This window comes from Oreochromis niloticus, linkage group LG6 (assembly GCF_001858045.2).
Source record: "Oreochromis niloticus isolate F11D_XX linkage group LG6, O_niloticus_UMD_NMBU, whole genome shotgun sequence".
Taxonomy (NCBI): domain Eukaryota; kingdom Metazoa; phylum Chordata; class Actinopteri; order Cichliformes; family Cichlidae; genus Oreochromis; species Oreochromis niloticus.
The window spans coordinates 9,971,719-9,985,381 of NC_031971.2; the positions used below are offsets into that span (position 1 = coordinate 9,971,719).

General features: G+C 38.6%; 1 protein-coding gene across 1 annotated transcript; it reads right to left on the reverse strand.

Annotated features, from left to right (window-relative positions):
- Window positions 1-6,276: 6,276 nt before the first annotated feature.
- LOC106097283 (B-cell receptor CD22) lies at window positions 6,277-10,852 on the reverse strand. The gene is made up of 9 exons (XM_019360583.2): window positions 10,768-10,852; window positions 10,267-10,572; window positions 9,961-10,194; window positions 9,760-9,864; window positions 9,406-9,618; window positions 8,976-9,317; window positions 7,325-7,661; window positions 7,177-7,234; window positions 6,277-7,069 (listed from the first exon to the last, which is right to left on the reverse strand). Exons 1-9 carry the CDS (start codon window positions 10,820-10,822, stop codon window positions 6,815-6,817), a joined length of 1,905 nt encoding a protein of 634 aa, XP_019216128.1. The 5' UTR covers window positions 10,823-10,852; the 3' UTR covers window positions 6,277-6,814.
- Window positions 10,853-13,663: the final 2,811 nt, after the last annotated feature.

Genomic DNA, 13,663 nt, shown 5'->3' on the forward strand with positions numbered 1-13,663 from the left:
AATATAAAAAATAAATAGCAGTTTTACAGGAAAGGTTTAAAACAGAACACAAAGTGTTTACTGTGAGTGTGTCTGCTGACAAACTGCAGACAGATTTAACAGCACTAAAATCACTTCCTTCTTCATGATTTCTAATGGTTCCTGTTGTTTGACTCTTTGTTGCAGTCTTGAATTCTTAGTTCACAATTTAAAGTTTGAGTTGCTGTTTAGAGTCTTTGCTTTCTGTTTATCTCTGTTCTAAGAATGACTTCCCTGTGATTTACAGTACAGTATGTTGGTTTCAGTATGAGTAGCTGTAGTCATCTCTCCCCCCACTCTGTGTTTCCATTTGTGGCTGCCCTGTGTCTTGTTCTGTGTTTCTGCACCCGACCCCTTTACTTCCTTCAGTGAGTGTCTCTCAGTATTCAGAGATCTAGCGAAAATCTTCAGCAAAGATCTCGCTCTTTCATTCCCGCGATGTCACCCATATAATAATAATAATAATAATAATGGATTGGATTTATATAGCGCTTTTCAAGGCACCCAAAGCGCTTTACAATGCCATTATTCATTCACGCTCACATTCATACACTGGTGGAGGCAAGCTACGGTTGTAGCCACAGCTGCCCTGGGGCAGACTGACAGAAGCGAGGCTGCCATATCGCACCATCGGCCCCTCTGGCCAACACCAGTAGGCGGTAGGGTAAAGTATCTTGCCCAAGGACACAACGACCAGGACAGAAAGGCCGGGGATCGAACCGGCGACCTTCCGGTTACAGGTGCGCTTCCCAACCCCCTGAGATTTACTCCCAGGTGCTCCACTTCCCACTTCCCTTCTCCACAGACTCTCTAAAGAGATACTATGGAGAAATACAACAGGGAATCCCTCATTGCTGGAGTAATCCCTCCCTCCATGTTTCCAGAGAATCAGAGAAGCCAATGAATGGAAAACAGCTTTCAATAACCACCTCGGTGGTCAATCACTGCTCAATGACCACCTCGATCATGTAGAATATTTGGTCATGGCTTTGGTTCTAACTAATGCACCCACTGTGTTCCAGACCCTTGTAAACGACATCCTCAGAGATTACATAAACCACTTTGTCTTTGTCTACCTGAATGACATTTTCATCTTTTCTAGGTCTGCAGAAACTCCTGCAGCTGCTGGTGTCCATGTTCCTGTGATACTTTGGACAGTGAGAGTCTTTGGAGCAGAGCTGATATCTTTGTTGGTTTTCACAGTACAGGAGTAGCTTCCTGCATCCTCCCTGCTGACTGGGTCTAGGATCAGATGTTTGTTCTGGTTCTCTCTCGGGGTCAGAGGTCGACTGTTCAAGTACCAAATGTAGTTTGTGTTGTCAGTCAGAGGACAGCTGGTACTGCAGGTCAGTGTGACTCTCTGAACCTCTGTCACCACTGCAGAAGGACTCATCTTCACTCTCAGCTCTGACAGTAAAAATTCAGGGTGTGTGTTATTTTGTTTTTGTGCAAATGTATATTTGTACTCCACTACAGTTTTTTTTTTAATTTTTTTTTTTTTACTTTTAACCATTTTTCTTTTCTTTTAAATGAAAATATGAGAATATTTTGAAATGAGACCTTTATGGTTTAGGAATGGGTCAATTTGACCTGGCAGTCAAAGTGGAGGTTAAAGGGGTCAGTGACCTCATTTGTAAGTGCAAGAATGCATGTGTTGTTATGACTTTTGACAGGAACCTTTTCTGTTCCTGTGGGTAAACTCCACCCAAATTCAATAAAGTTTGCCCATGGGAACAGAAAAGGTTCCTGTGGGTTCCCACACTGACTGGGCACTTAGTATGGAAGTAGCAAAATGATAAAATAAATATTGTCTGCAAGGGGGTCGTACCAACATTACACTCTGCAGCTACATACATGTCAGAGCTTTACAAAATGAGCAGCAAATAAATAGATGACATCCGGGGAGGCTCTGGAACTCATCTTTGATCATGACAGTGAAATAGAGGAGGATGTGTCTAAAGATGAAGACCATGTTGATGTCAATTCCGAGTCTGATGATTGTGATTATGAGCCAAATGAGGAAGCTGCTATTCATATTCCTCCAAGAAAGGCATTTGCATCCAAAAATGGTGAAATTCAGTGGTCTTCATCCCCAAATATGACTGAGGCAAAACTGTCTGCAGAAAACATAATAACGACAGTGCCAGGGCCCACTACGATGGCAGTGACTTGTGTGACAGACATCAAGTCAGGTTTTGAGCTTGTCATGCCCAAATCAACACAGAAAATCATTCTGGAAAAAACAAATTAGAAGGAAGGCATGTTTTCAGGGAGAAGTAGAAAGAGCTGGATAAAATGCATTTACATGTATATTTGGGAGTCCTCATCCTGGCTGGTGTCTATAAATCAAAGAATGAATCAACAGCCAATCTGTGGGATGCAGCTACAGGCCTAGCTATATTTCATGCCACATTGTCTGTGAAGACTTTTCACATTTTCTCCAGAGTAATCTGATTTGATAATCGAGAGACAAGGACTGTCAGATGGGAGAGAGAGCTTTGAGGACACTGTGGAACAAGTGGGTAAAGAAACTTCCTCTACTCTATAACCCAGGCCCAAATGTCACAGTGGATGAAAGGCCAGTGGCATTCAGAGGTTGCTGCCCATTTAGGTAATATATGCCTTCCAAACCAGCCAAATATGGGATAAAAATCTGGGCAGCATGTGCAAACACCAGCTGTGCACTGAATATGCAGGTTTACACTGGAAAGCCACTTGGAGGAGCCCCAGAGAAGAATCAGGGGACAAGGTCTCAGGGGGCAAAACATTTTTTTCACAAGCTACAACTTAGAAGCTTCTGAAGTGAAAGCTCATTATGGTTGGAACAGCCCAAAAGAACAGGGCTGAACTCCCTGCTGAGCTGCTTGTATCCAAGAACAAGACCCCTCAGTCTTCCATATTTGCCTTCACAGACACTACAGCCCTGGTGTATTATTGCCCCAAAAAGGGGAAAAGTCTTGTGCTCATGAGCACTTTGCACAAAAAAGGTGAAATCAGCACATGAGAGGACCAGAAACCAACTATGATCCTAAACTACAAAGGGCGGTTGGACAACTTAGACAAAGTCACAGGGTCCTACAGCACCAAGCGAATGACTGCATGCTGGCCACTGGTCATCTTTTACAACTTGATCGAACAATGCATTTGTCATTTGGATGGAGATCTTTCCTGAGTGGAACATGTCAAAGCTGTAGAAGAGGTGCATCTTCCTTGAGGAGCTGGGGAAAATGCTTGTAGGACTGCATATACAACGGAGGCAGCACATGCCAAGGACCCCAGCTGCTAGAGCTACAGTGAGGTAGATCAAAAACAGTGGTCATATTGACCCAGGAACATCATCGGTGTTCCTGAGAAACGAACATACCCACATAGCAAGCAGGTCTGGCCCAGATCTGGTATCAAGCCAGCTCTGCCGGCTGACTTCTGGCATGGTAAGACCTATGTCATCAGGATATGGGCCAGGCCTGGCATAGATGGCACTTTTTATGTGATGGCATGCCCTATCTGGCCCGATTGTGGTTTGGTGTATGTGGCCCAGGCTCACAGAAAACAGGTCTGGCCCGGATCCGGCATCAAGCTGGCACTTCTGACTGACTGGTGTCATGGCAGAGTGTATGCCAACCAGATGTGGGCCAGGTCTGGCAATGATGGCACTATTTATGTTCCTATATTCCTATTTTAGTTAGAAGACCCAAATGCCATGTTTCAATACCATACTGCTATGGTAGCCAACGTTTCAAATGCAGGGTTGACAGGTTTGTGAGTGTACACTTTATCCAAAACCTAGTGAGGGTTTACCACTGTGTGGCTGTAGCTCAGCAGGTAGAGCAGGTCAACTACTGATTGGAAGGTTAGTGGTTCGATCCGGCTCCTCCAGTCTGCATGTCAAGAGTGTGAATGTGTATGAATGTAGTTAGGAAGAATCAGTTTAGAGAAAGTGTGTGAATGTGACATGTTGTATAGAGCACGTTGAGTAATCCGGGATAGTGAAAAGGGCTATATAAGAATCAATCCATTCACTGTCTGAACAGAGTTTCTTCATGTTACTTTTGCACTATTATGTTCCAGCACATGTTGTTATTACATGGCTTGATTAAGTTACACATTAGGCTGACATCTGGGGCCTGAGCTGAAATTGTTCTGGGCCACCAAAGGCCGTCATTCTTTGCGGTACGGTATGTCGGCCATGTGTAAGCACATCGTGTGGGCCAGATCCGATTCATACCAATTTTGCTATGTGGGTAACAGGAGGGTTAATAGAAACTTGCATTAGTAAACTGATTCATAATTTTATCACAGGTATCTTTGTTTTTCTTCTGTTCTTAGAATTTATTTAAGGTTATTGCTATCTTTTTTTATAAATATAGAAGATGAAAAAGAGAAACGTGTTGAAAATCTGTCAGCAACATGGTGGTTGGAGTCCAGTACGCAAGCATGAAGTTGACATTAAATATTCAAGAGACACGATTAACTCACAGGTCATAATTGACGGAAAAACAGAAGGACTGACATGACTGTTTTATGTTTAGCAGGCATAGAAAGCACTGGATGTCTGGGGTCTGGGTCTCCTCCATGCCTGCTTCATGTCCTGGGGGCATATGGCTCCCTACACCTACTATTAGACATTTAGATGGAGAAATCTTATGAACACAAGAGCTCTTACACACAGAGGTGTACAAACAGGTACTCACAGATGCACAGTATCTTGATCGACTGCTGCCTCTAAACACATAATGCATTATTAGTACTGTATGCTGCTCAGTAACATTTAATATTTATTATTTACGGTTACTTTTGCATATGTTGGTTGTTGCTGTGGTTTCCCTGCTGTTGTTTTTTTGCTCATTTTTTTCAGCAGGTGTTGAAGCAGATTTTCAGTGTCTTTTCTCTCTCTATCTCTCCTCTCCTTCTGTTAACTGTCTTCCAAACTTCTCTTTCCTTTTTCTTTCTCTTTCCTCTCCCTCTGTCCTATCTGTTCTGATTGTCATAACTCATAATAAAAAAAATCCTCTATTTTATCTATCTGTCTATAAAAACTATTACTATCAAGTGGACCTGGACAGCAAAAGCGGAAATCATCCACTTGGGAACATAAATCTGTTGGGCTTTTTCTTGGGCTTCAGACAGTAATTCTGATTGCTGGACAGGACAGGCAAGGAAAAAAAGAAAAGAAAGTAAACATGAACGTCCTTCCTCTGTGGTTCTTTTGTTGTCTGCAGGAAGAACAATGGGGTTTAGTTGTCTTGTGCTGAATATTTTAGATGTTCAGGTAACTTTCAGTTTTCAATAACTGTTCTAAGTGTTGATATTATTCCTCTACATTTATGTATATATGCTGTATTTATGTATTCATCATAACTCTCCTGCTCAAACCTGATGGAGTGCAATAAAAAATGGCACAAGAGTTAAAATGCTCATACAAACATTTTTACAAGGCATGTTTACAGCCTGTTAGAATAATAACAATAACAATAATATTAATAATAATAGTGACCATTTTGAAAACATCACCATTATTAAGCACCAGTCTAGCTTGTTCTGCTCTTTAGCAGTTTGTGGTCCACCATTATCACAGCACATGATCTCAGCAGCAGTCTTTGCAGATGGGCATTTGGTTAGCGCTTGCAGGTTATGTTTTCAGTAATATTTTCCACTGAACCCTGTTATTATCTTTGAGTTAGCACGCAAAAAGACCACAGTTCTCTCTGCTAGAAACTGATTGCAATCGCAGCAATGCACATGCAAGTGTGGGTGCTGGGTGAGGAGTTTACAAGTGAAAAGCTTTTCATCTCTGCTTGTCGACACAAATAAATTAATTTCTAAATCGGGTTATTTGTCTTTATACTGTGACACTGATATCTGTATTTGTAATTGTCATACTTTGTAAATCCAAATTTTCAACAAGGTTTACATATATACACAAAAACACATCATAAGTTTATACATATATAAAAGTGACAAAGGGAGGCGCTAAGTGGCAAAATTCACTAGTAATATAATGATATAAGAACAAGCCGTCAATGAAATAAAAATTACTAACAGCAATGAAATGGTTAAATGTACAGTTCTGAAAAAGACATAAAAAAGTTTCCAGTCCAATCTCTTCTTGTTCTACAACAACAGTCAAGCCCGGATGCCACCAATCTTGAGCGTGGGGCTTTTCCAGTTTTCCATCAGATTATTCACCAGTCTGTTATTCTGAAAATATGCTGTCTGATAGAATATTACAAAATTGTCTACGAACAAACTAAAACATTTAAAATTTAAAACGCTTCACATTAAAAATAGAAGATCTAAAATAAGCAAAAGTAAAACTGTACAGACATGTTTAAAATACTTCTAGGAATAAAAACAAGCAAAACAAATTGGACTTAAATATTCTGCACTGTGACAAATTCAAGGCTATAATGCAGTGACACTCCCACATTTCAGTGTCTTCTGCTATAACAGCGCATATATATATATATACACACACATGAGGGTCATCCCCACAGCAAATATTGCAGTTGTTGTATCGCTTCGTTCTAGGAGTTATATTGAATAACCTTTCTTTGTGTGTAATTGCTCTCACGGTTAGAAAAGGGAGACAAAAGGCACATGACCTGCTAAAATAGAATAAAAATAAAACTACATGAGCATAATATTTACATGACCATGAATTATTCCATTCATATGAGTAACATGTGAAGCCCATCGAACTGCCTAATCTAATTGTGTCGAATACAGCAAAAAGGTAACGTGAAATGAAGATTTAAGAGTGATGCAAAAAATTTTACATGAGAGTTGCAGAGGTGTGTTAAAAAGCTTGTTCAACGCCATGTGGAGTCTCTATTTCTGTTAGATTAACAACAGATTCTCCATCAGAGCTTGTTTTATGTCTAAACTTCACCACAGTGTAATCAGCATGCTGCTCTTCTCCGGGCTGAAGTGCCTCTATGGTGGAAAAGAGAGGATCTGTGTGACTTTTGAAGAAGTAGACTTTGCTGTAGAGGACTTCATCCTCCACCTTTAGTTGAGCTAAGATGTCTTCACACACAGGATCAGGATTTAGCTGAGAACAAAAAGCGGTACATCATAATACAGATTTGACTCCTTTGACTCTGTAAGACAGATCACTCAGTATGAATATGTGTTTTCCAACTATACTGTAATCTTTACCTCCACTACATTGTTTGATGTTTTGTTTGTGGAAGACTGACTTGTAGTCCTCTTTTTTCTGGTTATTGAAAGTAATAAACAGTAAAATAAGTGAGTTCATGCCAGAGATTAAATGTTGTCACTTTGAATCAAACACAGTGTTGCTTACCTAATCAAAAAGAAGAAAAAGAGAAGTATTGAAACTAGAATTATTACAGAAATTCCAATTATCCACATTCCTGTGATACTTTGGACAGTGAGAGTCTTTGGAGCAGAGCTGATATCTTTGTTGGTTTTCACAGCACAGGAGTAGCTTCCTGCATCCTCCCTGCTGACTGGGTCTAGGATCAGATGTTTGGTTTGGTTCTCTCTCGGGGTCAGAGGTCGACTGTTCAAGTACCAAATGTAGTTTGTGTTGTCAGTCAGAGGACAGCTGGTACTGCAGGTCAGTGTGACTCTCTGACCCTCTGTCACCACTGCAGAAGGACTCATCTTCACTCTCAGCTCTGAAAGAGGAACGTTGAACAATAATATTAATAATAATAGTATTAAGGGAAGACATGAAACCCATGAATTATTCACCAAACATGAGTTTTAATTGAGACCTGACTGCAGGCAGACCCTCCAGTCCTCATTTTCAGTTATATAATTAAACATTTATTTGACTTTGAGTAGTTTTCAGTTTAAATATTACATTTGCTTACGTTAGGGTGTCATTCTAATTGTGTATTCAAGATTTCTTTGTTAGATATTGTCAGGTTTTTTCCTATCCTCCTATGTCCCCATTGCCTAGTCTGTGTTTCTGTTGTTGCCCATATTTACTCAGTTTTATCTTTGTGTTTACTTTGGCCTGTTAAATTTGTGTTTCAGTCTCAGTGTTACTTTCCTGTTTTGTTTTTTTAGTCTCTTGTCCTGTGTGTTGTGTTCAGTTTTGCTTCCCTTGTCGTTAGTCTGACTTATTTCACCTGTGCCTTGTTTTTCCCAGTGTTCCCAGCTTTCCAGTGTTCCTTGTCACGTTGCTGGTTCCTCATGTTGTGTGTGCGTCTGTCTGTTAGTGAGTGTTTGTGTCTCTGCCTGCCATGCAACCAGCCCATGATACCATTTGGACTGTGAAACACTATTGCATTTGAGGCATTTGGGTGAATCTGAGGAGAAAGTATAGCCCTGTATACTTTAAAAATCATTCTACTAATCCTAGCAATTACAACATCAATGAATGCTAGTGACCTGGATCTACTGGAAGTAATATATTCCCACGCCATAACACTGCCATCGTTTCTCCAAACTTGTCTGTTCCCATCATTCTGGTACAAATGAATCTTGATTTCGTTTGTCCAAAGATTTTTTTTTTCCAGAACATTTTAGTAAATAAATATGAAATACTTGAAATAAACTCCGGATCTTTCTTTGCTTAATGTATCATGCTATCAGATATCCAGTGCCCTTTTGGGCCTCTGAAAATGGGGGACTGTATAAATATGATTGTATTTCCTGAACCGTTTAAGTAATTCTTTTATTAAAATGCCTCAATTGAAGCTGAAAGTTGTTACAAAAATTATTTCTTTTTCGAAAAACCCATTTGTATATTATATTAAAACTATTATATTAAATCAAGCTAAATGCCAGTTTTTACTTTTGATATTTTAACTATAGTTATTTTTCATAGCATTTACGTGCTTTTAATTAAGAACAAACTTTTCATTGTAAGGGAATATTTTAATGTTGTTATATAACCGAGAAAGATCTGAATAGTTCCAGCGCTACTGCTCATATTAAAATATTAATGAGTAAAGTCTGCTGAGTGAGGAGTTTAGATTTACCTGTAACAATCAAAAAGACTCCAGGCAGATCAGACTGTGTCCATCCTTCATGATCTTTGTTGGATCTGAATGTGTATCCTCCTGAGTCATTCTTCTTCAGGTTGTTGATGGTCAGGATGTGTTGGTTCTTCATGTTGTCCTGATACTCCACACGACCTGCAGCCTCAATCAGCTCTTCAACTTCAACTTTATCTTTTCTCCATTTTTTACTCCAACATTTAAACTCTGGCTTCATGTTATCAGGATGTGAGTATTCACTTGTGATGTTCACTGAAGATCCTTCCAGAGCACAGATTCTCCTGCTGACATAATTCACTCTCCAGCAGTTTTTATCCTGAACACCTGAAATATAGATGGAAGATTTCAAGTTGTTTGATTGGTCTATATTTCATGATTAATTGAAAAAAACCCAAACAGATTTGACACTTACAAACTTTCTTAGATTGAAGATGTGTGTGACTTTTAAATGCACAAGACACTGTGTCTGTTGAAGAGTTATGTGTTGAAAAATTTTGATTCTCATAATAGTTTATTTTGTTGTGATACCACATGTAGGCAGCTTGATGGTCAGTCAGATTACAGCTGGTGTTACAGGTCAGTGTGACAAATCCCGAGGTGGAAGAAGCTCTTTGAACATAAACCTCTGTCGATCGAAGATAAATACACTTCTTGTCACTATTTAGATATAATCGTACGGCTCATTTAAGTCACATAATTGTGTAGTTTAAACGAATATGATATAAAGGTTTGGAGAAGTGTTACAGTTTGTTTGTGGAAACTTCACCTCTGGGGTATGTGATAGTGCACGGCTCATCCACTGATGTCTGATTATAAGAACAAATGTTTCCATAAGCATAAATCACACTGAAGCATGTCTGTGTGATGGAATCTGGACAAAAAGAAATGAGATTTAATATTTGTACAGAGAACTTTTTTTACAGGTTTTTGCTGAAGGGTTTGTAGGACAGTAAACATCATGACTCACCCACGGAGACTTCAGGGGCTCTGAGATCCTCGTAGCCTTTGACAGCACAGGAGTATGTGACTGCTTCCTCACTGCTGAGCAGCTCTTGGTACCAGGGAGACCAGTCCTCATAGAGAAACTCTCTGTTCTTGTACCAGATGTAGGCTGCAGGCTTTTCAGTCAGAGGACAGCTGCTGCTGCACATCAGTGTTACTGTCTGTCCCTCTGTGGCAGGAATCACCTTTACCTGCAGCTCTGAGAGGATGATGGATAACAACTTATACAATGATGTCATTTGGAAAGTAATTCATGAGTAAGTCACTGTACCTGCAACAACTTGAAGAGTAATGCTGTTGAGCCAGCAGTGTTGTGGTCTGTCTGTAGTCTTCATACAGCAGTAAGTGTTTGCATCACTCTCTCTTAGATCATTGATGGTTAAAGTTGGGTTTTTCTCTTCAGACATGTTGTACATTACACGTTGTCCATCCACAGAGAGCTCACTCTGAACATACTTATATCCATCCCAGCCTATAGTGAACCATTTTCTGCTTGGAGTCAGATGTTGATGTGAGCAGTGCAGATCCACTGATGAACCTTTGAAAGCACAGATCCTGGTTTCTCCTCCATTAACACCTTTAACAGAAGGGAGTTAATAATAATATTTATTATCTTAATAATATATTATTAATCACTTAATAATTTTCACTACTTTACATTAGAAACTAATCTAAACTAAAATTCCTCATCTGTAAATATTACAAGACCTTTTTCTTAAGTTAATATTAACAAAGAATTTTTACATAAGAACTCATGAATGATCTCTGATACCTGAAATGTAAAAGATGAGACCCACAAGCAGACGACCAGCATCTCTCAACTCCATTAGTGTTTCAGTCCAGACTATGAGTGTAAAGCTGACAGTAAAAGCTCGAACCAAAAGATACAAAGTAGGTCATCAGATAAACTGCTCTTTCTCTGAGCAAGGGGTGAGGGGGGGCTGCTGGTTCATATTCTTTGGTTTCACACATCGTGCATCTTTGAAACTAAAAGTAAACTTGCTTCCTCTCTTGCATTCTTAAATGCTTTGTTGTAGCATGAATGTTATTTTAATCTACATCAGTTCATTTCCTCTATAATGATGCTTTTAATTTATTTACTTGCTGCATGCAGTTGTGTTTTGAATGCATTAAATATTCAGTTTATTAATTATATTGAAGTGTTTGAACAGAAAGCTGTGGAGGTGTTAAACTGCTGAGCATATCTCAGTATGACAATTTGTAATAAACACAGCTGCAGCGATTCAGACTTTAATCTACTGCGACTATATTTTGTTTTAAAAGATATAAAACAATGTGCTATGGGGAACAATTGATTTAAAATATCTGAAATGTGTTTGAGCTCTCAGACTGAATTGTATTTTCCATTTCTATAAACATTTACTTTTAAAGCACTTTTAACAGAAACTCATTTTCACTTTCCTATCGTTAGTCACACAATAATATTCTGTAACTAATCTAAACTGAATGTCATGATCTATGAATCATACAGTATTAACTCATCCTGTCGTTCATAAGTAAAGTTACTTCTATTCTTATATCAGAATTCATGTGTATTATATGTATATATATATATTGTTGAACAGAAAGATGTGAAGATGTTTAAACTGTGTTCCATATCTGATTGTATGGTCTACAATGAGAAAAAGCTTCTGTTGTGAAAGAGCAGCATGAACAGTTTGACCTTAATCTGCTCTTAGGCTGCTTATTTTAATATAAAAAAGTTACATTCTTTTTCATTTAATTATGTAGCCTGTCTCTAGTTACTTTCTTTAAGGGTAAACATATGCAACCAGTGTTTGAGTCGTCTGATTGAATTGTATTCTGGCTTTGAAGAGGTGAGATTAATGTTATTGTTGCTGCCCTGTAGTGGTTGAACTTGTTACTTACTGCAGCCTGTCGTATTCTTGTTCTTTTAATGTCACTGCTAAGTGTGGCTCCACAGTCAAAACGTCTGCCAGTCTTTAGCCTTTTTTAGCCACACCCAGAAGGAAAAATAGGATTTCAACCATAGAGGTAAACGCTGATAACAAGAGTTTTGTTTTAAATTCACTCTGTTTTTGTTTTGTTTTTTGGTGTTACTGTGCTGCATGAAACACTATCATATATAAATAATTAACATATAAAAGTCATATATATCATGTATTACTTTTATAAAATAAGTACTTTACTTGTTCCCGTGTCAACTTCAAGATGAAACTAGATAATTTTGGGTGACTTCTTGAAGTTGGTTAGCAGTTCAGGACATGTCCACCAGAGGACACCATTATAGCTCTTCATCTCAGCAACATTTTCTATTGCTCTCTGCCTACTTCTTGTCAAGTTCACAGCACAAGATAAGTGAGGCGCAAATATCTGCAGTTATTTCATTATCTTATGTTGCAGGTTTTAAAAAAAATGGTTGATCTTTATTTTTGTTTAAATAATCGGACCCCACAACGTAAAAGGACCCAATTTTACCTGTATTTGTTTTACTATACCATTACAGTAGTGGATGCCCAAAGTTTGAAAAAAGAAATTTAACATATATACAAATGATCCCTGTAAGCCAAAAGCTCAGGCTTCAGACTTTATTGCCTTTGTTTTTCTTTTCTTTATTAAGGTTATCAGTTTCACTTCTCGAACAAATCGTAACGATTTGAATTTTTACAGGTAATTTTTAACAAATCATGCTCTACTTTCAAGTAGTCAGAGCCTTCAGTGAATTTTACAGTAAAACATAAATAACAACTACAATACTTCATGTGGATTGTGTATGTATATTGTTCTATGCAGTATCTTCTGCTGAAGCCACTCATCCTGGTTTGGGGTGGCAGCTCCTCATGCTCCTATTACTACTAAGACATTTTGGACTTTAGCTCCAGTTGGTCCTTCAGCCGCTGGTACTCCTTGATTTCATTGTGTTTCTGCTTTCTGATCTTGCTTTTAGCTAGAATTGACACATTTATCCAACTGTGGTACTGTCATCCTTGCAAACCACAACTTGGTCTGGTTAGTTGCTTGTTTTTTTGGGTTTTTTTTTCCTTAGCAGGTTCCTTGTTTTTCCAGATTTACATACAAGCTTAATGATTTGTATTAGTTAGAAATTAGCAAACAGCTGCAGCATCCCAAATGAGTAAAAAGTGCATAAGAAAATGAACAAAAACAATACAGGTTACCCAGCAAAGACCGGTGAAATTAGAAGTTGATGATGGAGAAATTTTGAACTTCAATGTGTTAAACTGATAGGGGCTGAATGGAAGCCTTTCTAGCTTCATGTTTTTATATTCTGTATAATTTTGTCTTTATATGACCCTACACCCTCCTGAGAACCAGCCTATTCATTTATTGCTCTGTAATGAACATTTGTTTTTGGTCTATACCTTTTGACCATTTTGAGCTACCTTACTATGTCATGATGTACTAAATAGAGGAAATCCTGGGCTTTCCATTGATATCTCAAAAGTTTGGGTGGTCTCTTTTAACTCCAATGAGGAAGGAAATCACAAAAAAAGTTCAAGGGGAAGATTCATTTTTCCTCGGTTCTCAGGAGGATATTAACTTGAACAGACTATTATTTTATTCTGACTGCATTCTGTGACTATGGTGGTTGAAGTGACATGGTGGTAATTGCAAAGTAGTCTTGGCAGCATTAATCCTCATATGGTTGTGAGACAAGAGGGTTGACA

Excerpts from the sequence above, each read along its gene's own strand:
- LOC106097283 (XM_019360583.2), bottom strand. The coding sequence starts at position 10,822 with ATGGAGTTGAGAGATGCTGGTCGTCTGCTTGTGGGTCTCATCTTTTAC. Across the intron at positions 9,865-9,960 it reads AGCCCCTGAAGTCTCCGTGG|ATTCCATCACACAGACATGC; the intron begins GTGAGTCATGAT and ends CTTTTTGTCCAG. Across the intron at positions 7,662-8,975 it reads AGTCTTTTTGATTGTTACAG|AGCTGAGAGTGAAGATGAGT; the intron begins GTAAATCTAAAC and ends TTCCTCTTTCAG.